This window comes from Rhinoderma darwinii, chromosome 3 (genome assembly GCF_050947455.1).
Source record: "Rhinoderma darwinii isolate aRhiDar2 chromosome 3, aRhiDar2.hap1, whole genome shotgun sequence".
NCBI classification, from domain to species: domain Eukaryota; kingdom Metazoa; phylum Chordata; class Amphibia; order Anura; family Rhinodermatidae; genus Rhinoderma; species Rhinoderma darwinii.
This window is the reverse complement of record NC_134689.1, coordinates 300,379,614-300,406,329: the sequence shown is the minus strand read 5'-3', so window position 1 is coordinate 300,406,329 and position 26,716 is coordinate 300,379,614. Positions and strand designations below refer to the sequence as shown.

At 44.1% G+C, this 26,716-nt stretch overlaps 1 protein-coding gene across 1 annotated transcript in view; it reads right to left on the bottom strand.

Moving 5' to 3' along the window:
- Positions 1-2,406: 2,406 nt before the first annotated feature.
- Positions 2,407-26,716, bottom strand: part of LOC142748133 (protein shisa-like-1a) — a 58,592-nt gene continuing 34,282 nt past the window's right edge. The window contains exons 2-3 of the mRNA XM_075855261.1: positions 4,340-4,553; positions 2,407-3,191 (exon numbers count right to left, since the gene is read on the bottom strand). Coding sequence (XP_075711376.1) covers positions 2,927-3,191; positions 4,340-4,553 — 479 coding nt within the window. The 3' untranslated portion in view covers positions 2,407-2,926. The remainder of the gene's footprint in view (positions 3,192-4,339; positions 4,554-26,716) is intronic.

Sequence of the window (26,716 nt, the reverse complement as noted above, 5' to 3'; positions counted from 1 at the left end):
AAGCAATAAGTATGAAGGGCAGCTTGGGTATCTCAGATTAATTTTTATTATTTTTTATTTATTTATCTTTAAATCCATTTATTGTTGAATGAATGTATAATGTAACATTATTTGAAACAAAAAATAATTGATAAATAGTATAGATGAAGCCAATTTGGTCTTCCTGATGTTTTAAGAGACCATCAGGGTACATAAGATGGCTAGTGAAATAGAAAAGTGGATAGAGTTCCCAGCTCTTTATCAGATCTTCATATTGAACCTTCACCATTATAATGTGTATTGTCTCTACAACAAAACATGTCACTGCTCTATGTCACCTTCTTTACAACACCAATCCATTAGTGAAATAAAAGACCGGAACATTCATGCATGACCTGGTCAATTTTATAATCGTAAGCTGATGTTTGGAAGCCAGTCATTCCTATGCTAACAACTTGACAAGCTACATTTTGGTGATTGTCTTAAATCCTTTTAGGCTGGGTTCCCACGGTGCATTTTTGTTGGGTTTTTAACAATGGGAGTTCATCAACCAAAACCAAAAAATGCATTTTTGTTGGGTCTCCCAATGGGAGTTCATCAACAAAAACCCCAAAAATGCATGTTAAAAATGCAACAAAAACGCACCGTGTGAACCAAGCTTTAATATGTCAAACAATTTTCAATTGCAGCGATTATTGTCAATTGAAAACAATTGCCTTGGGTTACTTACTTATTAATAAAATATCTCTATGATATGCCTTCAATGTCTGATCAGTTGGGTCTGACTGCAGTGACCCACGGCAAACGCTAGAATAAAGTTACATCAGCACTGCGAGGGCTCAGCCACCTCAACTCTGTAAATGACCACCAAGAGCCAAAGTGGCACAGCGCTTTTCTAGTGCCGCCACCACTTTGATTAAGAAAAGTCACAGAACTTAAAGCAATTAGACCCCCTGATTAGACATTGATGGCGTATACTAGTGATACACACTATATGGACAAAAGTATTGGGAAACTAAATCATTGAATTCAGGTTTTTCATTCAGTCCCATTGTCACGATGTACAAAATCAAGTACCTAGCCATGCAGTCTGCCTTTACAAAAATGTGTGAAAGAGTGGGTCAATATAAAGAGCTCACTGAATTTGAGCGTGGTCCTGTAATATGATGCCATCATTGCAACAAGTAAATTCGTGAAATTTCTTCCCTCCTAAAAATGTATAATGTGTTAAATACAATTTATGCAACTCATCTGCGAAGGGGTGTGACTGGAAAGGGTCGTGACTTAAAGCCAATTGCAGCAAAATTTTTGCTAAAAAAAGTGTTCTAAAGTAAGCCAACCAAGAGGTGGTATTAAGTTAGACAGAAGTGTCCAAATGTATCATCTAGCATGAGCCACTTTGATAAATTTGGCACATCTAGTCTATTCTAAGCTGTCTAAATTTAAGACAGTGTTAAATCTGCCCTAATATCTTTAGTGAGATAATTATTTTAATAAAATCACATATCAAATCATAGCATGTAATACCGCATTAGAATAAAGATGGCCCAAGGCATGCATAGAAATTCAGCCGACAGTCTTTAGCGGGTAGAATTTGGGGCAATACTAATAACTGACAGCCATTTTCTGGGAATAGTACTTTTTTCTTAACATTGACAAATTTTGCTGCTTAAATGTCAGAAATCACCAATATATTCTTCTAAAATGTGACATCACTTGCAGCGTGACTGCATCTTCCAGGTGCTATTGTGCTGTACACGTCTAGGGCTAACCCTATTAGTCATGGCAGTCACTTGACTTGGTTATGTGACCTCTAGACACGACAAAACCTCACCCACGGCTGCATTGTTTACATACATTGCAGATTTCAAGAACATGGGCCTGGCGAATAATGAAGAATCTATTGGTGGGTTATAATACTTCAGTTCACATTTGGATATATCAAGAAAACAATACTATTTTAGAAAATATCATAAAGACTAGTCTTGCGCTTTTTCAGTGATTACGTATGGCTGTACCATTTGGAACAGTCTGACGAGCGTATGGCAGAAATATGCCACTGTACGTCAACCATAAAAATATTTTTTTTACAGCTTGGTTGTATTGCAAAATGTAGTTAACTGTGCATTTCAATAATATTGAGACAACTGTGTTGCAATGTATATCGGCCAAACATATGTTCAAAAGGACATCCTTTTGGAATGCATTTTTCTATTAAAGTTTACGGCTACAATGGCGATTACATCAGTAGATTTACCCGCCATATATGCCAGATGATCACCATAGAGGTGGTATGAAACTAGCCTTAGAGACAAAAACACAATTATGACTAGTAGTGCTACAATGCTACAAAGACCTTGTTCACACTAGTATTATATTAGCTTTTTGTAACTATTTTAGCTGAAAGGAATTTTATAATGCTTTGTTTTTCCCAATGCATTGGTACTTCACAGAGTAAAATGTTAAGAAGTAAGCAAATAGTGTATATAATTATAAAGAAGTATGATCATGTATATTGCCTATCCATTTTTTTTAACATCATGCTATATGGAGGAGGATGAAATGCATAACTAATGCAAAACAAAACATCAATTATAACATTTCTTTGCACATACACTATTCTGGGGCAGTGTAAGCGGGAGGTTTTCCGAATGCTCTGCAGCCTAGCGCTGTTGGCTAAACACATCTTCTTAAGGCAATTATACCAGATTCTCCTTTCATACTCTCTACATTCATCTGAAAGGTGTATACATCCAATAGCATAGTGTGAGATTGCTACATTTTTTAAAGCAACCTTCCAATGTAATGTCCTTACAAACAGAATAAAAGGAATGTTCTTTTCATAAAGCTTCTGATTGTCATATTGTGAAATAAATATATCCTTTGTCTATGGTGAGCGGAGTAATATTTATCAGCAATCCATTGTGAATCCACCCCCGCAGCATCCTCACACATTGCCTTCTAAAGGTCTGTGCTCATCATGCTTGGCATCTGCTGTCATCCGTGCTGTTACACCTTTGTTCCTTTGCTGAATGCCAACTTCCAAGTTTTTCTGGAAAAAGGGAAGGATAAGATGCTTTCCTATCCACGTGTGACTCAGCATGGTGTAGAAGGCTGTCTTATTGAGTCTATAGTAATAAATGAAATCTACAATCATCAAGGAAAGGATCAAGAGTCCATAGAAGCCAATGCCAAGCAGAGGAACAGGGCTCCTAAGAAAATGACAAGAAAACGAGTTGACTTCAAATGTACCTGTTACAGTTCAGTTTTAACAGCAGTACAAGAATTCTGATTTCTAAGAAAGTTAGTTTACAGTATTTAAAAATAGAAATAATCTTTTGATTTTTTTTAAGACTCTGTATAGACTCAATCTTTACTGTACATTCCCACTAGCTTTTAAAATACAATTTCGCCTACACTACGTTATTTCCATGTCTGCACTGACTCGAAGTGCACTAGTGAAGAAGCAAGGCTGGACATGAGCTGCTTTTACAGAGCCTGTCTTGTTTTAATGTAGTCAAATGGAGCCTAATAGGATTTCTTTAGTATTAAATGGCAAATATTTAAATTATTATTATTATTACTGCTTTTCAAACAAGCGCTCATTATTTTCCTAATATATTTTTATTAATAAAAGTCAATATATATTTTATAATTTACACTGCTAAATTACTGTTTTATATAATTTCTTTATTTTAAATGTTAGAGGCATTAGGACAACTAAAATAACCAAATATCAGGTGTGATTTACAGGTAATTCTGACATCTTAAATATGGTCTCTTGCTAGGGCAAACCTCATTATATCAGGGCATCTATAATGTGCCCTTATAAAGATGCTCTAGAGGGTGACCTAATAAAAGGCACCTCTAAGTACCAATCAGAGTCCAAAATGTGACACCCTGCACAGTATATAAATTCTACCCACCTTCTGTCAAAGAAGCTCTCACTTCTTGCTTCAAACAAGTTTACACTTACCACAGACTACATTTTAGCACTAGCATATTTATTTGGGGGATCATGTAGATGGTCCAATGGAAAGAGTTCAACAACAGATTTGCTTTGAAAAATATTATCCAACTAAAACATATAATCAGCATAGATGCAGTAAGACTACTATTTTGTACATGGAAGAAAGACAAACATTAACAGGTATGCCTGATGCCATTAGAATGGCACAATTTCGGTACACTTTAAAGGCTATATGCACATTTGTAAAAAAGTTTTAGTTGCTCCAATACATCTTGAATAGAAAAAAACCCCAGATGTTTAGGGCTAAGATGCCTGTACCGGCCTATGTTCACCTCTACTATACATACTTTATAATCACTCCAGAATGTAATAGCTATATTCTAGACATACCTATAAATATATGTGGCAAGTTTCTCTGACAGGTTTACTTTCATCACAGATTCAAACTCTTCCTGCTTACAGCAGTATTTCAAGGATTCGTTTCCGGGCCAGCAGCAGTACATGTGATCTTGAGAGTCACTTAATCGTGGACAGTGGAAGCCTGTGTGATACACATCACCCTGTCCAGGATAACCCTCACATGTGCGCACATTAACAGTCGAAGCTATAAGACAGATGGAGATTGGTTATTACTCAAAGGTACTTAATCAAGTTCTACATCATTATATTGGTCGTCTTTAATTGATCCGGCCTTTAGTAAAGGTCAGAACATATCATACTAATTGTAGAGATAGCATTTAATGGGGACTTCCACTTAGGCTAGGTTCAGACAACGTTTATTTTGCATTTAAAACCCTATCGAAAAAAGTCTACTAAAAACTTGCCGTTTTCTAAAGAGTTTTTTGTGATATTTTTAAGGGTGCAACCACACATGGTCTGCTTGCTTTGTACACTGCTGAAAAACATTACAATGTAAGCCTATGGTAAAAATATTCCACAACGCAAGAACTAGAGAATTTTTTTTTTTCTGGAATACTAAACCCATAGGCATACATAAAAATACAGGGTGATTCAAAAATGATGATGCAAAAGTAAAAGCCTGTGTTAGAGGAACATCAGTGGTAAATGGCCAATGACTGAAAATCAAAGCAAAACTGGCTTAGTTGCCCACAGCAACCAATCACAGCACAGCTTTCATTTTTGAAGAGCCAAATTTGAAATGAGCTGAATAGTGGGACCTGAGATGGCGACATCAAAGCAAGAAAAAGCTTTTTGCGTGTTGGAATTTGTAAGAACGGGGTCTGTTGTTACAGTAGAGCGAACCTTTCAGAACACACTTGCTAGATGTGCTCCGCATAGAAACTGCATTTCGCATTGGGTGAAGCAATTCAAAACCACTGGGTGTTTATGTCATCTGAAAAGTCTGGGCCTGAAGATTTGGAAGAGAAAGTGAACTGGATTCGAGCCGTGTTCGAGTAAAATTCTAGAAAGTTGACCAGGCTGACTAGTATAGAACTGCAGGTGCCACAAACCCGCGTATGGCCTACCTTATGAAAACGTCTGCGTTGTAAGCCATACAGATTACATCTTCTTCAGGAGTTGAAACCAGACGACAAACCTAAACGCCGTGACTTTTGCATTGACTTGCAGGGCCGATTGGATTTGGACGTATTCGCAGACAGGCTGGTATTCAGTGATGAGGCTACCTTTCACCTCAGTGGGAAGGTGAATCGCCACAACGTTAAAATTTGGGGCTCAGAAAAACCATGTGTCCTTATCGAGCAGATGAGGGACTCACCCAAAGTAAACGTGTTCTATGCAATAAGCAGGCACAAACTCTATGGTCCCTTCTTTTTTGCCGAGGATACTGTCACTGGCCACTTATACCTGGATATGTTAAAGAAATGGCTTATGCCACAGATAGAGGAAGATCTGCCAAGCGTAGTCTATCAGCAGGATGGTGCACCTTCAGATTTCCATTTGGATGTTCGCTGATACGTGAATGAAACTCTACCGGAGTGTTGCGCTGGTCTCCACGATCGCCAGATCTAACACCCTGCGACTTCTTTCTGTGAGACTACATCAAGGACTCACTGTAGCTGGCCCCCAACCACAGGATCTGAATGACCTGAGAAAACGCATCACTGAAGCAGTGGAGTCCATATTTGAGGATATGCTGGCACGCGTCTGGACAGAACTGGACTACTGCCTAGACATCTGCAGTGTCACAAATGGAAATCATTTTCAACATTATAAAACTTGGATAGATAGTGTGTCTTTTCAGAAACAGGGTCATATCCAAGCTAAATGTATGGATATGGTGCCAGAACCCAATGTATAGCATAAATGCAGCACCAGTACCAATTTCAGTACATAAACACGGTGCCAGATCCAAGCTCAGTACATAAATACTGTACCAGAACTAAGCGCAGTACATAAATACAGCACCAGAACAAAGCTCAGTACATATATACAGCACCAGAACAAAGCTAAGTACATAACTACAGCACCAGAGCAAAGCTCAGTACATAACTACAGCACCAGAGCAAAGCTCAGTACATAACTACAGCACTAGAACAAGCTCAGTACATAAATACAGTACCAGAACAAAGCTCAGTACATATATACAATACAAGCAAATATACAGTTCAGAACAGAGATAATTTGCAAATTCATGTTAGCCCCTGCCATGTAAATTTGTGCCATATGAAACTACAGATCCCAGTATGGCCTAAACAAGGGTAAGAATATTCCGCTAGTTGCTGTTTCACAAAAAAAAAAATGGGATCACCCATCATCTCGCTTCAGATCATTCAGTGACTACAGTATCGAGCAGTCAGAGAGAAAATTAACATTTACATTCAGTGACTCGCAGGTGACGTGTTCTCATACTGGCGTCGCTCTTTCCCTTTGCTTCCGAATTCTATTCAGAACATGACATGATGACTACTCCCAACCACGACTCATCTCTGCAGAGTTTGACACTCAGATGTCTTCAGCTCCTAGCTTTTCCATCATATCCGCACTAATATATTAACATAAATTCCTCATGGTGGCGCACACTACACCCCTGAATATAATAACAACATACACTGTGCTCCTGAATATACTGCCACACACTCTGCTCATGAATTCAATTGTATCATACACTATGCCCCTGAATACAATCATGTCACACATTGTGTTGTCCCCAAATCTAATCTTGTCACACACTATACTTTTTGAAACTAAATTGCCACACACAAGTGCCCCATAAAATAGTGGCACATGCTGTGCCCCCTGAAAATAGTGCCAAATGCTATGTCCCATTAAATAAAGTGCCAAACATGCAGTGCCTGTAAAGCAGAGTGGTACAAGCTATGTCCACTGAAAAGTGCCCCAGGAAAATAAAGCGGCACGCACACGCACTCTGCTAAACGCTGTGTCACCTGTAGAGAGTGCCACATATTGCCCCCTATAGATAGTGCCACACAGTGCCTCCATAGATAATGCTACAGTGCCCCATATAGATAATACCCCACAGTGCACAGTGCCCAATGTAGATATTGCCACACAGTGCCCCTGTAGATAGTTTCACACAGTGCTCCATGTAGATAGTGCCACACAGGTCCCCCTGTAAATAGTGCAACAGTACCCCCTGTGGATAATGCCACTGTGCCCCTTGCAGATAGTACCACACAGTACCCCCTGTAGAATGTGCCAATGCATATACATACTCATCTATCCTCGTTCCCACGCTATCATCCAGCGATGCAGGTCTGGCCTCTTCTGACCAGACCTGCTCCAGTGGAATGATGCAGGCAGTGCAATGGCATGAGACTATTCAATGGTATCTGCGTCCTAAGGACGCGGATACAATTGAGTGCAGGGGGAACTGATTTTGTGTCCTGCTTCCCGAGTCTACGGCTGGCACCCCCTGCCCTCTATCCTAATTGCTCCCTGCCTGCCCCCCTAGCTACACCTCTGCAGTACATTTAGTGTGTACATTGAGAAAGCACCCCATGTACATGCTAAATGTTTCCATAGGGCTCCATTAGCACAACGGAGGCCAAAAAAGTGTCCTTTTGGCTTCTGCCGAGTTGGTATATTTTTTTTGAAGGATGGAATAGCTTAGTAGTCTACACTTTTCCATTTCGCCAGATCCCGCAAAAAAAAATATATAAATCGCTGTATACTTTTTTTAACATATGGGCCTATGAGTGCCGAATGCCACTATATGGCATCCGACACAGTTCTTCATTAAACGTTGGGTTGGGAAAGTACCAGTGACATAACTGCCCATAGATGAACAGTTAATGCTGGAGCTTCCCGGTGCCCGCCCGCACGAATGCCCTTTTCCCCCCATGACCACAAGACATTCATTGGCCAGTTACGTCACTGGAGCTACCCCAGGGAAGCTCTTATGACATAGCTTACCCAGGCAGAGATAGCACCAGGGACTCTGGCTGATTTCAAACATCAAGGAACAGTTAACTAAAGTTTTTGTGGTCACAGTGAATATAGAGTCGTCGTGTGTTTGGTGTCTGAAGTACATGGCCAGAGCACTTACGATGCTCTGGCCAGGGACTCTGGCATCCCAAAGCTCATTACATCATTGTCCATAAATGGAAAGTGGCGTCAAGATCTTCTCCAGGCGCAGCACTTTAGGTAGCTCTCTGCCCGGGGGGTTCGAGCAACATATCCCACTGAATGACTATACAGTGGGATACGTTGCAGCTTTCTGTCAGAGGTATACGTCTTGAGTCCTCCCGACATATTCTTCTGACAGAAGGAAAAAATGCAATGTGAATTAGGCCCAACAAAAAACTCTTAGAGGTTCCAAAAGATTTGTGCACTCCTATACAGTTCTAGATTTCTAAAATGATAATATGATATTCTCTGATATTATCAAATGTATCTCTGACACTTCTCAATCAGTGCTCACCGTATCAGATGATGTAGGGACCCACCCTACCGACAAGAGGAATGGTAATGTCCAGTTGTCGATTCATTCACACATTTTTAGGAGGAATAACAGAGAAATGACACAACACAGAGCCCTAAAAAAAGAATCTCCAAAATTATTATTTAATTGGAAATGCAAATATTTATTTAACTAGACGTGACGGATAGCTGACAGGACATTTTTGAAGTACTGTTCACCACGCTGCATACATTGTTTTTAGTTTTTTTTTATAAGTCTGCTATAACATTGGGAGAAGAGGCTGACACGGTTTATACTCTATGTGGAGGGCATACAAATCACAGAGCTGGCCAAATATATAAAATAATCTGCACATTGGAATCAGACACAAAGATAGATATAGAGACACACGATCCCATATTTGCACAGTAAAGAATTTCCCCCAAAAAAATTACTCTTTTAGGCTATATTCAGACAAATGTGTGCAAAATCGGCTGTGAAAAACGGCAATTTTTCACGTCCAATTCGTACCCGTGCGGGACCTGTTTTCACGGATCCCTCGTAGACTTGAGTCTATTGAGGGATCCATAAATACAGACAAACTTAGGACATGTTCTATTTTTTCACAGGCCCTTCACACGGTCCGTTAAAACAACGGCCATGTGAACAGCCCCATAGAAATACACACAGCCGTGTGACAAAAAGAAAGGCCGTCACATGGACTATTTATACGTTCGTCTGAACAAGTCCTTAATGTGAATTTCCCTCCAGTTCATAGATGACTACAACTGCTGAACGATGAAAGGAGCTCAACAGATCTTTACTGCAGACCAATACCTGTATATGTACGGGTTAAATCACACACACTTTTTTTTCAGCGGTTTAAAACACATTTTAAAACGGCATAAGTATTATGCGTTTTCAATTAAATTTTTTACATGCGTTTTTGGTTGACATTTTTAGTTCGTTTTATTTTGTACGCTTTTCCAGGCGTTTTTGAAAAAACGCCATACCCAGAGCATGCTGCGGTCATGAAAGAAACAACACTGATCTAAAGAAACACAATAAAAACACCACAAACTATAATGCTGTGTATGTGGACTTTCTCATAATTTATAAAAAACAAACAAACACAAAACAGGAGGCGAAGACAGGAGTGGATCCAAAGATAAGGAATAGACTAGAAGAAAAACTGATATTTATTTTTTCTTTTGCTTCACCTTACGTGTTTGGCTCAAAAAACTCTATTATGTGGTGTTTTTTTTGCAGGGTTCTATTGCAAAGTTTTTTTGCCCCACAACACAGCAGCCAAATATTACTTTAAGGCTATGTTCACACGGAGTATTTTGGGGGAGGAATATCTGCCTCAAAGCTCCAAACGGAATTTTGAGGCAGATATTCCTCCCCCAAAACACTCCGTGTGAATAGCAATTATCGCGCCGTTTTTCGCCCGCGGCCATTGAGCGCCGCGGGCATAAAACACGCTTTCTCCTGCCTCCCATTGAAGTCAATGGGAGGTCGGACGCGGAAGCGCCCGAAGATAGGGCATGTCGCTTCTTTTTCCCGCGAGGCAGTTTTACTGCTCGCGGGAAAAAGACGCCGACGCCTCCCATTGAAATCAATGGGAGGCGTTCTCGGGCCGTTTCTGCCGAGTTTTGCGACGCGGTTTCCGCGTCAATAAACTCGGCAAAAGACCCCGTGTGAACATAGCCTTAAGCTTAAGGTTTGTCCACAAGTAACAGAATTGCTGCAGAAAATTTCTGCAGCAATTCTGCAGAAACCAGCAGGATTCCACTGTGGAAAAACCGCACGATTTCCTTTGTTTTTTACTGCATAAAATGGTGCGGAATTTGCAGCATTTTTCTCAATGTTGGGAGACGGTGACATCTCCTCTGAAAAAATGCAGCAATTCAGTCCACTTTCCGCAGCACGAATGGACATGCTGAGGTACGAAAAATACGCACAACAGATCACTTTCTGGTCAGAAATTTTACGCAGCACGTGGAGGAGATTTGTTAAATCTCACCTACTTTGCTGCTACCGTATTCTGTTGCGGATTTTCCGTCCGCAATTGCGGACGGAAAATACGCAGCAATTCCTCTACTTGTGGACAAGCCGTTATAGTGAAATATGAGAATGTGTGCATACAGTACACAGAATTTGGGTTTTTGTAGCGTTATTGGGGTCAGTGTACGCCTGTACAAAATGATACTAAATAAAAAATGCTACCAAAAACACATGTAAAAAAAGCCATTAAAACTGCATGAAACGTGTGAAGGAGGCCTTAGGCTGGGTTCACACGACCTATTTTCAGACGTAAACGAGGCGTATTATGCTTCGTTTTACGTCTGAAAATAGGGCTACAATACGTCGGCAAACATCTGCCCATTCATTTGAATGAGTTTGCCGACGTACTGTGCAGACAACCTGTCATTTACGCGTCGTCGTTTGACAGCTGTCAAATGACGACGCGTAAAAATACAGCCTCGTCAAAAGAAGTGCAGGACACTTCTTTGGACGTTTTTGGAGCTGTTTTCTCATAGACTCCAATGAAAACAGCTCCAAAAACGGACGTAAAAAACGCCGCGAAAAACGCCGCGAAAAACACGAGTTGCTCAAAAGGCGTCTGAAAATCAGGGGCTGTTTTCCCTTGAAAACAGCTCTGTATTTTCAGACGTTTTTGGTCACTACGTGTGCACATACCCTTAGGTTATGTTCACACGCTAGCTTGCTTTTACGGCTGAAATGACAGCCTGTTTTCAGAAGAAAACAGCTGCCTCGTTTCAGCCATAAAAGTTCCTCCTCGTATTTTACGAGGCGTCTGAGACGCTCGTAAATCTTGTGCTTCATTGAGTTCAATGAAGAACAGCTCAAATTACGTGTCAAAGAAGTGCCCTGCACTTCTTTTCCGAGGCAGTCAATTTACGCGTCGTCGTTTGACAGCTGTCAAACGACGACGCGTAAATTACAGGTCGTCTGCACAGTACGTCGGCAAACCCATTCAAATGAATGGGCAGATGTTTGCCGACGTATTGTAGCCCTATTTTCAGGCGTAAAACAAGGCATAATACGCCTCGTTTACGCCTGAAAATAGGTCATGTGAACCCAGCCTAAGGCTGAATTCACACACAGAATTTACTGTGTTTTCTGTGGCTCTTCTTGCAGTATTTGTCCCCCAAAAACGGTGCAGACAGGTGTTACTTTACAGTCTCTGGTAAAATATTAGAAAGCTTGCATGTACAGCTGCTTGGTTTGTGGCGTTTTTTGGAGCGTTTTTGGGGTCAGTGGCGTTATTTTTAAAACAAAGCATGCTCTGGTATAGCGCTGTTTTCTGGCATTTTTTCATAGGCTTCTCTATAAGACTTAAAACACCAGAAAAAAAGGCATGTACAAATTGACGCTAATAAAAAAACGGCACTAAATACTCATGTTACATTTAAAAAAAGCTGTCTTTTATACATGCTTTTTTCATTCAGTTAAAATGCCAGACAAAAACCCTTCCACCAGCTTTGCCAACGTTCTCTTCCAATTGTGTTATAGTGTGGACCCATTATTCTCTATTGTATGATAATGACCTACAGCAGAACCTCGCACTTTGCTTTACTTTGTAGAAAATCCCCATGTCTGAACCATGCTCTACAGACAGACTCATGAATATCTCAATCAGTGCTCTGTTCATCTTAAGTATGTTTAAGCTAATTTGAGATCAAGAGCGGGCATTTTTCTCATCATCTGTAAATGAATGTGACTTGCAAACCAAAATTTAATGGGGCAGTGTAGAAAATGATATGCTCATTTATAAGTGGAATATGAAATAGATCCAGATTCCCAGTGTCCTTTTTAAAGTGAAAATTCTTAGAGATATATAGAGATAAAATGAGTACGACTGAATAGCAGATTTAGGCCTCATTTACACGAACGTGATATACGTCCGTGCGACTCGCGTGCTTTTCACGCGGGTCGCACGGACCTATACAAGTCTATGGGGGCATGCAGACAGTCCGTGAGTTTTGCTCAGCGTGAGTGCGCTGAAAAAAACTCACGACATGTTCTAAAAATCTGCGTTTTTCGCGCATCACGCACCCATTGAAGTCAATGGGTGCGTGAAAACCACGAAGGTCGCACGGAAGCACTTCCGTGCGAACTGCGTGATTCGCGCAAGAGCTGTCAAACTGAATGTAAACAGAAAAGTACCACGTGCTTTTCTGTTTACAAACATCCGAACGGAGTGTCTTAGAGATGAGCGAACCGAACTTCACCGGGTTCGGCCGAACTCGTTTTGACCGAACCCGGCAGGAGACAGTCACTGTCCAGGGTGCTGAAAGAGTTAAACTGTTTCAGCACCCTAGACAGTGACTTCCGATCCCAATATACGTGAACGTGTAAAAAAAAAAAAAAGTTCTGACTTACCGATAACTCCCGGCTTCTTCCTCCAGTCTGACCTCCCGGGATGACAATTCAGTCCAAGTGACAGCTGCAGCCAATCACAAGCCAAGCACAGGCTGCAGCGGTCACATGGACTGCCGCGTCATCCAGGGAGGTGGGGCCAGATGGCAAGAGAGGCGCTTCACCAAGGACGCGTCACCAAGGACGCTTCACCAAGGCAACGGCCGGGAAGTTCTCGGTAAGTACAAACCTCTTTTTTTTTAAACAGGTTGCTCAATATGGTTGATCGGAATTCACTGTCGAGGGTGCTGAAAGAGTTACTGCCGATCAGTTAACTCTTTCAGCACCCTGGACAGTGACTGACGTCGACTAGCCTCATCTCTATGATGGCGGCTGCGCGAAAATCACGCAGCCGCGCATCATACACTGATGACACACGGAGCTGTCAACTGCCTTTTGCGCACGCAAAACGCTGCGTTTTTTTGCGTGCGCAAAACGCACACGCTTGTGTAAATGAGGCCTTATATTGTTTTGTGACCACTACAAAAATAACAGAAAAGTTCTATATAGAGGTTTGTTAAAATACACTATTGCTATGGAGGGTTTACATATCAGCAATTTTAGTGTAATCACACTAATTCGGATCACATACAGAGATAATTGTTACGGTAATGATCTGTAGTGACTGTTTTCCGTTGATAATAATTGCGACTATTGTAGTCAAAATTAATTTGACATGAATGGCATCCTATTGTCAAACCCTAACCAATGCTGTTAAGAAATCGTTTGTATTCCAATGAAAAATTACTACATGTAAACAAACTGCACAGTTAAAACCCCTTCCCGACATTTGCCGTATGGATACGTCATGGAAAGCTAGTGCTTCCCGCATTTTGCCTTATTCATGCGACAAATGTTTGGCACCGGCTCAGAAGCTGAGTCGGTGCCATCATCACCGGATGTCAGCGGTGTATTACAGCTGACATCCGGCTGTAAAGGCGGGGACCGAAATTAGCTTCGATCCCCGCCATTAACCCCCTAAAAGCAGCGGTCAAAAGCGATCACTGCATTTAAGTTGTTTGCAGCTCATTGGCACCCCAGCAATGAAATTGCCGGAGTTCCAGTGGCTGCAATGGCAACCGGAGGCCTAATACTGGCCTCCCGGTCTGCCTAGCACGGAAGACTTCCAGGCCCTGCTCAGAGGTGGAGCCTGAAAGGCTTCCGTAGCCGACTTCAAGATCTCATCAGGAGATGAGCCGGCGCCATCAGCGGTGGATGTCAGCTGTGTGTTACAGCTGACATCCACCTGTAACAGCAGGAACCAGAGCTAGCTCCAATCACTGCCATTAACCCCTTAGATGCAGCGATCGAAAGAGATCGCTGCATCTTAGAGGTTGCTAGCAGATCGTCAGCCCTGTCACGCAATCAGGGCTGCTGACTGCTGCTATGGCAACAGGAGGCCTAACAATGGCCTCCTGCTCTGCCATTACGGAAGTCGATTAGGCCCCGCCGGGAGGCGAAGCCTAATCGGCTTGCTGTCAGTGAATGACTGACAGATCTAATACATTACACTACATAGCTAGTGCAATGTATTAGAAAAAAAAATCAGACAGTTGGACCTTCAAGTCCCCTAGTGGGACTTGAAAAAAAGTGTCAAAAAAGTATAAAAAAGTGTCAAAAAAGTGAAAAATAAGTTTGAAAACATAATAAAAGTTTCAAGTAATAAAATAAAATACAATCGCCATTTTCCCTTATTAGGTCCTTTATTATTGAAAAATAATAATAAACCATACATATTTGGTATCGCCGTGACCATAATTATGTTATTTATTCCACGAGGTGAACAGCGAAAAAAACTGTAAAAAGCTGCACCAGAATTAGTTTTTTGCTCGCTTTGCCTTACAAATATTGGAATACAAAGTGATCAAAAAGTTATGTATCCAAAAATGGTACTTATATAAACTATAGCTCGTCTCGCAAAAACAAGCCCTCATAGAGCTCCGTCGATGAAAAATTAAAACGTTATGGTTCTCACAACATGGCGACAGAAAAAATACATTCTGTTTACAAAAATTATTTTATTGTGCAAAAAGTTGTAAAACATAAAAAAGTGGTATAAATTTGGTATCAGCGGAATCGGACTGACCCGCAGAATAAAGTTAACATGTAGTTTATAACGCATGGTGAACGCTGTATAAAAAAACTAAAAAAAACTATGCCAGAATTGCAGATTTTTGGTCACCTTGCCTCCCAAAAAATAGGATAAAAAGTGATCAAAAAGTTGCATGTACCCCAAAATGGTACCAATAATAACTACAGCTCGTCCCGCAAAAAAACAGCCCTCATACCACTATGTCTATGAAAAAATAAAATTAGTTAAGGCTCCAATAAGTCAGGAAATAAAACATATGCAGTTGTGCCGGCCTGAGGGGAACATTTCTTCTGTTTCAAGAGGCGATTTATCAAGGCCCTAAAATTAGGGAACCAGGAAGGGGAGGACCCAAACATATCTTCTGGAAGTGAGGGTGCCCGTATTATACCAGGACAACACTTTCCTAGCAAAATTACCTAAACTGCAAAGGTGCAGAGTGTGGACCAAAAGGAGGATAAGAAAGGACACCATTTATCAGTGCGACACCGGCCTGTGCAGAAAGGATTGCTTCACAGCGTAACACACATCTATGTTTTTTTTTGTTGTTTTTTTTACCCCATTATTATGCCACCTGACTAGGCCCCTGATATACTCTGCCCAGCTTGCATATGCCCCCTCATTATAAACGGAAACACCATCAATACTAAAATCAAACTACTACCAAGCAAAATCCGCGTTCCAAAAGCCTAATGACGCTCCCTCCCCTCTGAACCCTACAGCGTGCCCAAACAGAAGTTTACTTCCACATATATGGCATCGCCATATCCGGGAGAACCCTTTTAACAATTTTTGGGATGTATGTCTCCAGTGGCACAAACTTTCCACTGAAATGGCATATCTAGGGAAAATATAGAATTTTTTCTTTGCTCCATCCGCAGCGCATTCATTTATGGAAAAGACCTGTTGGTGAAAATGCTCACTACACCCCTTAAATAAATGACTTGAGGGGTGTAGTTTCCAAAATGGGGTCACTCCTCAGGGGTTCCTTTAGTTATTGTGAACCAATCGCGTAACACACATCGTTGTTTTTCTTTTGGGTTTTTTACCCCATTATTATGCCACCTGACTATGCCCCTGATATACTCTGCCCAGCTTGCATATGCCCCCTCATTATAAACGGAATCACCATCAATACTAAAATAAAACAACTACCAAGCAAAATCCGTGCTCCAAAAGCCAAATGGCGCTCCCTCCCCTCTGAACCCTACAGCGTGCCCAAACAGCAGTTTACTTCCACATATATGGCATCGACATATCCGGGAGAACCCTTTTAACAATTTTTGGGTTGTGTATCTCCAGTGGCACAAACTTTCCACTGAAATGGCATATCTAGGGAAAATATTTAATTTTTTACTTTGCTCCATCTGCAGCGCATTCATTTATGGAAAAGACCTGTGGGGTGAAAATACTTACTACACCCCTTAAATAAATGCCTTGAGGGGTGTAGTTTCAAAAATGGGGTCACTTCTCAGGGGTTTCTTTAGTTATTTCACATCAGAGCCTCTGCAATTGTGAACCAATCGCCAAATTAGGCCTCAATTTTACGTGGTACTCTTTCACTCCTGAGCCCTGTTAAATGTCCAGGCAAAAGATTAGGGCCACATGTAGGTTTTTTGAAAACCAGGAAACACAGCATAATAATTAGAGAGCTGTCTTGTTATGGTGGCACAAGCTAGGCACCACATATTAGCATATTGTGATGGCAGGAAGGAGGTGAAGGGAAAGTGAGCCCTAATCTACCCACCGCCCTGTCCCTGCCTACTTGCAACGACCCGCCCTAGGCGACGAGGTACAACTGGGCGGCGGTCCCTACGCTGTCTAAGTGCACAGGAAAACAAACAGGGAACACGCAAGGGAAGGGGCAGTAGCCACGGAACGCCACGAGGAAACGGAGCGGCGAACGAACAGTCAGGACCAGGACGAAGTGAGTAACCCGAGCGGGCACGGAGACAGAAGCAAGCCAGGGGCAAAGCAAAGCAAAGCAAGTCAAGTCAAGGAGAACTGCAGCAAGGCAGAAGCACGGCAGAAGCAGGCTGGAGCAAGCAGCAGTGGGGCCAGGAATCCAAAAGAATAACAAGCAATGAGGAAGAGAAAACTGCAGGTATAAATGGACAGGGGGCGGAGCTAACTCTGACTGACCAGGCCGCGATAGGCTCTCCCACTCCTGAGCCTGCCACCCTGATTGGTGGGAGCCGGTGTCAGTCTAAGAGGTCTGGCCTCAGGTGTCGACTGATTAACCCTGGGAGTCTCCACAGACGTAGTGCCTGGCAGATCCTTTACAGTACTCCCCCTTTTATGAGGGGCCACCGGACCCTTACTAAGAGGACCCGGTTTAGTGGGGAAGAGAAGGTGGAACCTCCTGACCAATACCCCAGCGTGAACATCTCGAGCAGGTACCCAAGTCCTCTCCTCCGGCCCGTATCCTCTCCAATGGACCAGGTACTGGAGGGAGCCCTGGATCATCCTACTGTCCACAATCTTGGCCACCTCGAATTCCACCCCCTCAGGGGTGAGAACGGGAACAGGAGGTTTCCTAGAGGGGGACCAGGACGGGGAGCAGCGTTTAAGGAGGGAAGCATGAAAGACGTCGTGTATGCGGAAGGATGGGGGCAGCTCCAGACGGAAGGATACAGGGTTGAGGACTTCAATGACCTTATAAGGCCCAATAAATCGGGGAGCAAACTTCCTGGACGGGACCTTAAGGCGCAAGTTCCTGGACGACAACCAGACCAAATCCCCGACGACAAACCGGGGGTTAGCAGAACGTCTACTATCCGCCTGAATCTTTTGTGCGCTCTGGGACGCCTCTAGGTTCTTCTGAACCTGGGCCCAGACAGTGCACAGTTCCCGATGAACATCCTCTACCTCAGGATTATTGGAACAACCAGGGGAGACGGAGGAGAACCTTGGGTTAAACCCGAAATTACAGAAAAACGGGGAGACCCCTGACGAGTTACTGACCCGGTTATTCAGGGAAAATTCAGCAAGGGGAAGGAATGAGACCCAATCGAATTGACAGTCAGAGATGAAACACCTTAAATATTGTTCCAGGGATTGGTTGGTCCTTTCCGTTTGGCCGTTAGTTTCGGGATGGAAGGCGGAGGAGAAGGACAGATCAATCTCCAACTTTTTACAAAAGGCTCTCCAAAATAAGGAAACAAATTGTACCCCTCTGTCCGAAACGATATTGACTGGGGCCCCATGGAGACGCAGGATGTGTTTCACAAACAAAGAAGCTAACGTCTTGGCGTTAGGTAGCTTCTTAAGGGGCACAAAGTGGCACATCTTGCTGAAGCGGTCGACTACCACCCACACCACCGACTTGCCCTGAGATGGAGGCAAATCGGTGATAAAATCCATGGAGATATGGGTCCAAGGTCTCTGGGGAATGGGCAAGGGACGTAGTAGGCCCGCAGGTCGGGACCTAGGGGTTTTGGACCTAGCGCAAACCTCACAAGCGGCGACGTAAGCCCTAACATCTTTAGGCAACCCAGGCCACCAATAGTTTCTGGTAATGAGGTGTTTGGTGCCCAAGATGCCAGGATGACCAGATAGAGCGGAGTCATGGTTTTCCCTGAGTACCCTCAGCCGGTATTGCAGGGGAACAAACAGTTTGTCCCCAGGGACGTTCCCGGGAGCTGCACCCTGATCAGCCGCGATATCAGAAGCTAAATCAGAATCCGTGGCAGAGACGATTATACCAGGGGGTAAAATACAAGCGGGATCCTTCTCGGAAGGAGGATTGGCCATGAAACTACGTGACAGAGCATCAGCCTTAATATTCTTGGACCCAGCCCTATAGGTAACCAAGAAATTAAATCTGGTAAAGAATAGTGCCCACCGAGCTTGTCTAGGATTAAGCCTCCGGGCCGATTCTAGGAAAACCAGATTCTTGTGATCCGTAAGGACCGTTACCTGGTGTCTGGCCCCCTCCAGGAAGTGCCGCCACTCCTCAAAAGCCCATTTAATGGCTAGAAGTTCGCGGTTGCCAATATCATAGTTACTCTCCGTGGGCGAAAACTTCCTAGAGAAGTAAGCACAGGGGCGGAGATGGGTGAGGGAGCTGGTACCCTGGGACAAGACGGCCCCCACTCCCACCTCGGAAGCGTCAACCTCCACAATAAATGGCTCCTCTTGGTTGGGCTGAATCAGCACGGGGGCCGAGATAAAGCACTTCTTGAGAGTCTCAAAGGCCTGGACGGCCTCAGGGGGCCAATGGAGGACATCAGCACCCTTGCGGGTAAGGTCCGTAAAAGGCTTAGCGACGACCGAGAAGTTGGCAATAAATCTCCTGTAATAGTTGGCGAACCCTAAAAAACACTGTAACGCCTTAAGGGAGGCAGGTTGGACCCATTCCGCCACAGCTTGAACCTTGGCAGGGTCCATGCGGAATTCATGAGGAGTGAGGATTTGCCCTAAAAATGGTATCTCCTGTACCCCAAAGACACATTTTTCAGTCTTAGCAAACAGATTATTCTCCCGAAGGACCTGGAGCACCTTCCTGACATGCTCCACGTGAGAGGACCAGTCCTTGGAAAACACCAGTATGTCATCAAGGTACACAACAAGAAAATTACCCAGGTACTCTCTCAGGATTTCATTAATAAAATTCTGGAAGACAGCAGGGGCGTTACACAACCCAAAGGGCATGACCAGGTATTCGAAATGACCCTCGGGTGTGTTGAACGCAGTTTTCCACTCATCCCCCTCTTTGATGCGGATAAGGTTATATGCCCCCCGTAGATCGAACTTAGAAAACCATTGGGCTCCCTGAACCTGATTAAAAAGATCCGGAATCAAAGGAAGTGGGTACTGGTTCCTTACAGTGACCTTATTCAGGTTACGATAATCAATGCACGGCCTAAGACCACCATCCTTCTTCCCCACGAAGAAGAAGCCAGCACCTACAGGAGAAGTCGAGGGGCGAATGAAACCCTTGGCCAGGCATTCCTGGATATACACCCTCATGGCTTCACGTTCAGGACATGAAAGATTAAATATCCTACCTTTAGGAAGCTTGGCACCAGGCACCAAATCGATAGCGCAATCGTAATCTCTATGGGGGGGCAACACCTCGGAGGCCTCCTTAGAAAACACATCGGCGAAGTCCTGAACGAACTCAGGAAGCGTGTTTACCTCCTCCCGGGGAGAAATAGAGTTAACAGAAAGACATGACATAAGACATTCATTACCCCATTTGGTGAGATCCCCAGTATTCCAATCAAACGTGGGATTATGCAACTGCAACCAGGGAAGGCCTAAAACCAGATCAGACGATAATCCCTGCATTACCAGTACAGAGCACTGCTCCAAATGCATGGAGCCAACCAGGAGTTCAAAAACAGGAGTATGCTGAGTAAAATAACCATTAGCAAGGGGAGTAGAGTCGATTCCTACTACAGGGATAGGATAAGGTAAATCAATACAAGGCATCTTTAGAGACATAGCAAATTCCACAGACATGATATTAGCAGATGAGCCAGAATCCACGAAAGCACTGCCCGTGGCAGACCGGCCAGCAAACGAGACCTGAAAGGGAAGCAAAATTTTATTGCGTTTCACATTAACGGGAAATACCTGTGCGCCCAAGTGACCTCCCCGATGATCACTTAGGCGCGGAAGTTTTCCGGCTTCTTATTCTTGCGCCTGGGACAGGTGTTCAGTAGATGCTTGTCGTCCCCACAGTAGAAGCAGAGACCGTTCATTCTGCGAAACTCCCTACGTTGTCGAGGGGACATGGAGGCCCCGAGTTGCATAGGTACCTCCAAGTCCTCCGTGGAGGGGCGAGGAGGCGGGACCTCGGGGGGGATCGCAGAAAAGTCAGAGGGGAGCACACTGAAGCGTTCTAGCTGACGTTCCCTGAGACGTCGGTCAAGTCGTACTGCTAGGGCCATAACCTGGTCAAGAGAGTCAGACGAGGGGTAGCTAACCAGCAGATCCTTCAGGGCGTCAGATAATCCTAACCTAAACTGGCACCTTAGGGCCGGATCGTTCCACTGAGAAGCTACGCACCACTTCCTAAAATCAGAACAGTATTCCTCAACCGGTCTCCTACCCTGACGTAAGGTCACCAACTGACTCTCGGCTAAAGCAGTCCTGTCAGTCTCGTCGTAAATGAGTCCGAGGGCAGAGAAAAAACGATCAACAGAGGAAAGTTCAGGGGCGTCAGGAGCCAAGGAGAAGGCCCACTCTTGGGGCCCTTCCTGGAGTCGGGATATGATGATACCCACCCGCTGGTTCTCGGAACCTGAGGAGTGGGGCTTAAGGCGGAAATATAGTCTGCAACTCTCCCGGAAGGAGAGAAACGTCTTACGGTCCCCTGAAAACCGGTCAGGTAACTTGAGGTCGGGTTCTAGAGGTGAGGTGGTGCGCCCAACCCTTTGGGCCAGGGCCTGGACCTGTAGGGAGAGGCCCTGCATCTGCTGGGTCAGGGTCTCAAGGGGGTCCATGATAGCGACAGCGTAGGAGAAATGGTAGACTAGGTAAGGGCTTGTTATTCTGTGATGGCAGGAAGGAGGTGAAGGGAAAGTGAGCCCTAATCTACCCACCGCCCTGTCCCTGCCTACTTGCAACGACCCGCCCTAGGCGACGAGGTACAACTGGGCGGCGGTCCCTACGCTGTCTAAGTGCACAGGAAAACAAACAGGGAACACGCAAGGGAAGGGGCAGTAGCCACGGAACGCCACGAGGAAACGGAGCGGCGAACGAACAGTCAGGACCAGGACGAAGTGAGTAACCCGAGCGGGCACGGAGACAGAAGCAAGCCAGGGGCAAAGCAAAGCAAAGCAAGTCAAGTCAAGTCAAGGAGAACTGCAGCAAGGCAGAAGCACGGCAGAAGCAGGCTGGAGCAAGCAGCAGTGGGGCCAGGAATCCAAAAGAATAACAAGCAATGAGGAAGAGAAAACTGCAGGTATAAATGGACAGGGGGCGGAGCTAACTCTGACTGACCAGGCAGCGATAGGCTCTCCCACTCCTGAGCCTGCCACCCTGATTGGTGGGAGCCGGTGTCAGTCTAAGAGGTCTGGCCTCAGGTGTCGACTGATTAACCCTGGGAGTCTCCACAGACGTAGTGCCTGGCAGATCCTTTACACATATTTATGGAGAAAATCCCATTTTCACTCTGCAACATCGGGTGCACACTAATTTCTGCAAAACAACTGCGGTGTTAACATGCTCACTACACACCTAGGTGAATACCTTGAGAGGTGTAGTTTCCAAAATGGGGTCACTTCTGGGCGTTTCCACTGTTTTGGTCCCACAGGCGCCCAGAAATCAATCCAGCAAAATTTGCACTACAAAAGCCAAATGGAAGCTCCTTCCCTTCTGAGCCCTACTGTGTGCCCAAACAGCAGTTTATGACCACAAATGGGGTATTGCCGTGCCATGGAGAAATTGCTTTACAAAAGTGGGGGTTCTTTCTTTCCTTTATTTGTTGAGAAAATGAAAAATTTTGAGCTAATCTATGTCTAAGGGTATGTTCACACGCAAAGTTGAAAACGTCTCAAAATACGGAGCTGTTTTCAAGAGAAAACAGCTCCTGATTTTCAGAAGTTTTTTGTGCCACTCGCGATTTTCGTGGCGTTTTTCGCAGCATTTTTTACGGCCGTTTTTGGAGCTTTTTTCCATAGAGTCTATGGAAAACGGCTCCAAAACGTCCCAAGAAGTGTCCTGCACTTCTTTTTAGCGGCCGTATTTTTACGTGTAAAAAAACGCAGCGAAAAACGCTCTGTCAGAACAGAACACCGTTTTCCCATTGAAATCAATGGGCAGATGTTTGGAGGCGTTCTGCTTCCGATTCTTCATCCGTTTTTCGGGCGTTTACGGCCCGAAAAACGTCCGAAAAAAGGCAGTGTGAACATACCCTTATTGTTTTTATTTTCACTGCCCAATTTTAATAAATTCTATGAAAAACATGTAGGGTCGAAATGCTCACTACACCCCTAGATGAATTCCTCAAGGGGTGTCGTTTCCTAAATGGAGTCACTTTTTGGGCATTTTCAATGTTTTGGTCCCCAGGGGCTTTGCAAATGTGACATGGCCTCCGCAAACATTCCTGCTATATTTGAGCGCCAAAAGCCAAATAGCGCTCTTTCCCTTCTAAGCCCTGCCGTGTGTCCAAACAGCCGTTTATTACCACATATGGGGTATTGTTTTAATCGAGAGAAATTGCTTTCCAAATTTTACGGTGCTTTTTCTCCTTCAGTCCTTGTGGAAATGAGAAAAAATTACCTAAACCTACATTTTCTTTGAAAAAAATTTAGATTTTAATTTTCACGGCCTAATTCCAATAATTTCTGCACAAAACCTGTGCAGTCAAAATGGTCACTATACCTATAAATGGGGTCACTTGTGGGGGGTTTCCACTGTTTTGTCACCGCAAGAGTCCTTCAAACCGGACATGGTGCCTAAAATATATTCTAAGACAAAGAAGGCCCCAAAATCCTCTAGGTACTCCTTTGCTTCTCAGGCCGGTGCTTCAGTCCATAAAAAAATGAAAAACCCACTTTTTCCGCTTACAAACTGCTTTACTATTAAAAAAACAAAATAAAGTAAAAAAGTTACGCATATTTTGTATCTCCGTGTCCGTAGCAACCCAGACTATAAAGCTATTACATTATTTAACCCACACGGTGAATGCCGTAAAAAATGTAATAAAAAACTATGGAAAAATTGCTGTTTTCTGTGAATCCTGACTTTAAAAAAATGTGATAAAAAGTGATCAAAAAGTCGCATCTACGCTCAGGCCCCCGTACTCCCCCAACCTCACCTGGGCCCTAGACCATTGGGAGCTTCCCCTGCTTCGTCCTCTGGCTCCTCCTGGGGTAGCCCCCCTCATGCCCACCCGACTCCCTCATCCTCAATACACCAGGGGTCTACCCCGCCTCATCAGCCGTTACCTCCCTCTGTTGCCCACAGCCAGGGCTTCGCTAGCCTCTCCTCCAGCCACCATGTTCCGTACTCTGCTCGCAACCCGGAGGATATTCCGGTTGTTTTTGGATTAAGTCATACACACTCCCCACCTGTACCTGTCTGTGAAAATAGACCGGCGACTCTCCTGGACATTTGTCAGATGGTCCAAATGCTACCCACTAGGGCTGATATGACTTCCTTTGCCAAACAGATAGTGGAAGAATGTAAACTGGAGTTTTCCCAGTTCCGAGCTGAACTTTCCTCACTCTCCACTAGGGTGGATACCCTATTTCAAGACCGGGCCACTGACAATGCAACGTTGGCCACTGTGCAATCCACCCTGCAGCATCATTCTGCTCAATTATTTACTCTGCAACAACATCTGGACGACATTGAGAATCGGAGGAACAACATACGTATCCGGGGGTCTACCTGAATCTATTCCAGCGCCCGATCTTTTCTCCACATTGTCCACCTTCTTCAACAACTTATTGGGCCGCCCGCCAAATACCCATATTGAACTTGACCGTGCTCATAGAGCCCTACGTCCACTGAGCCTTGATGACCAGCGTCCCTCTCCATCTCTCAGCACGGGACACAGATACGTATATTGCCGGATCTGTCCAGACACACCTTGGCACAAAGAGCAGCTCTTGAGCACCTTTTGGAGGTTCTTCGGAATCGAGGCATCATCTATAGATGGGGCATCCCCTTTGCCCTAATGGTCAGGCGCGATGGTCACACCTATACGCTGAGATCTCCCAATGACTTGCCTGACTTCAACAGAGAGCTCGGCCTTCCTTTCGTCTCCATCCAAGAGTGGCCTTCGTTGTTGTCTTCTGCGGGCAGGGGACCCAAATTAGGACGCCCTCCTTTGTCACGCCAGGATTCTATAGGGGGCTGGCCCCCGAGGGGTCCCAGAAGATGGTCTGGTCATGGACGCGGCTGGGAACATGCACAGTCTGATGAGACTGCCCCTTCAGCATGAGGACCTGTGCTGATGGGAGCCCTGTGTGTCCACTCCGGGACTTAGTTTTCCTTACGAGATTCTTTATGTTCCTGGAAGTCCTCTTTTGTTCTTGTTTGCTGTGAGATGCCTAGTTTGTTGTCTACCTTAGAAACTGTATTCATTACTGCTGCCATATGCCTTCCCCTCTATTCTCAATTTATCTATAATAATAGCCGTTTATATTTATGTTATTATATGCTGGGAGAGCTGGTCGCTCTCATGGATAGCAGTCACTTTCCCCCCGTAGGTACTGGACCAATCCAGAGCGCAGCTGTCGCTTACTGGTCCCTCACATTTTTGTGTTTAGCTTTTACGGCAGTCTCTGTGTTGTTGTTTTTGTTTTTCTCTCACGCAGTGTTTTCTTTACCTAGATTGTTCCCCCCTCTTCTCGTCCTCTTCCTTGTGGTGATCCTGGAATTCTTCCTCTCCTATTCTCTCCGGAACGTTTCACAATGCGGTTCTGCATACGTCTATGGCTGACCTCACTGTAGCCTCCTTCAATGTGAAAGGGTTGAATAAGCCTGAGAAGAGAGCGCAAATCCTGCACCACCTCCATAAGCATAAGGTACATATTGCTTGGGAAACACACTTTAAAGGGAATGTGTCGCAAATGAAACCTTTTTTTTTTAAGTGTCGTTACTTATTGCTATTATATTTTTTACGTTTTTTGCTGTATTTATTTTTTCTTCCATATGGTGGAAAGTATTCAAAATTTAAAAATAATTTGACATGCTTTCCTATGTTGGCCACCATGGGGAGCACTTCCCAGAATTACAGCAAGGTGAATAAGGCAAAGCAACCTGACTCACAGCTGCCGTAAATGTGGGAGGGAATCTCACCCCGCCTCCCGCAAGCCAGGAAAAGGTGTCTTCAAATTGCTAAGCAGTGTCCGGCAGCCATTTTGGGTGTGATTCTGCAGCTGGCAGAAGTTATAGGACACACCAAAAGGCTAAGGGTATGTTCACACGCTTACTAAACAAAGGGAAAATCGCTCCTGATTTTCATCCATTTTTTTAATCAAATCCACGTTTTTTACGGACGTTTTTCTATAAAGTCAATTAAAAACGGCTCCAAAAACGTCCCAAGAAGTGATGTACACTTAATTTTGGCAGGCGTCTTTTTACGTGCCGGTTTTGGAAAACGACCACGTAAAAAACGCCCTGTCGGAACAGAACGTCGTATTTCCCATTGAAACAGATGCTTGTAGGGGTTCTGCTTCCGATTTTTCAGCTGAAAACACTGCGTGTGAACATACCCTTAGAATGATGAAAATTAAGTGAATGACTTTTCAGTTGACTTTTCAGTTGACTGGTTCACACGCCGTGTATCTGACAAGTTTTTTTTTGCACATTTTGCGTGTTTGGGGGATTTGGGGATTTGTGTGTGTGCGTGGGGGGGGGGGTGCTCCCCGCTGATTCTTCAAGACAGCTGATAAGCGGCTATGAAGTATCAGCGGCGCCCGTGCAC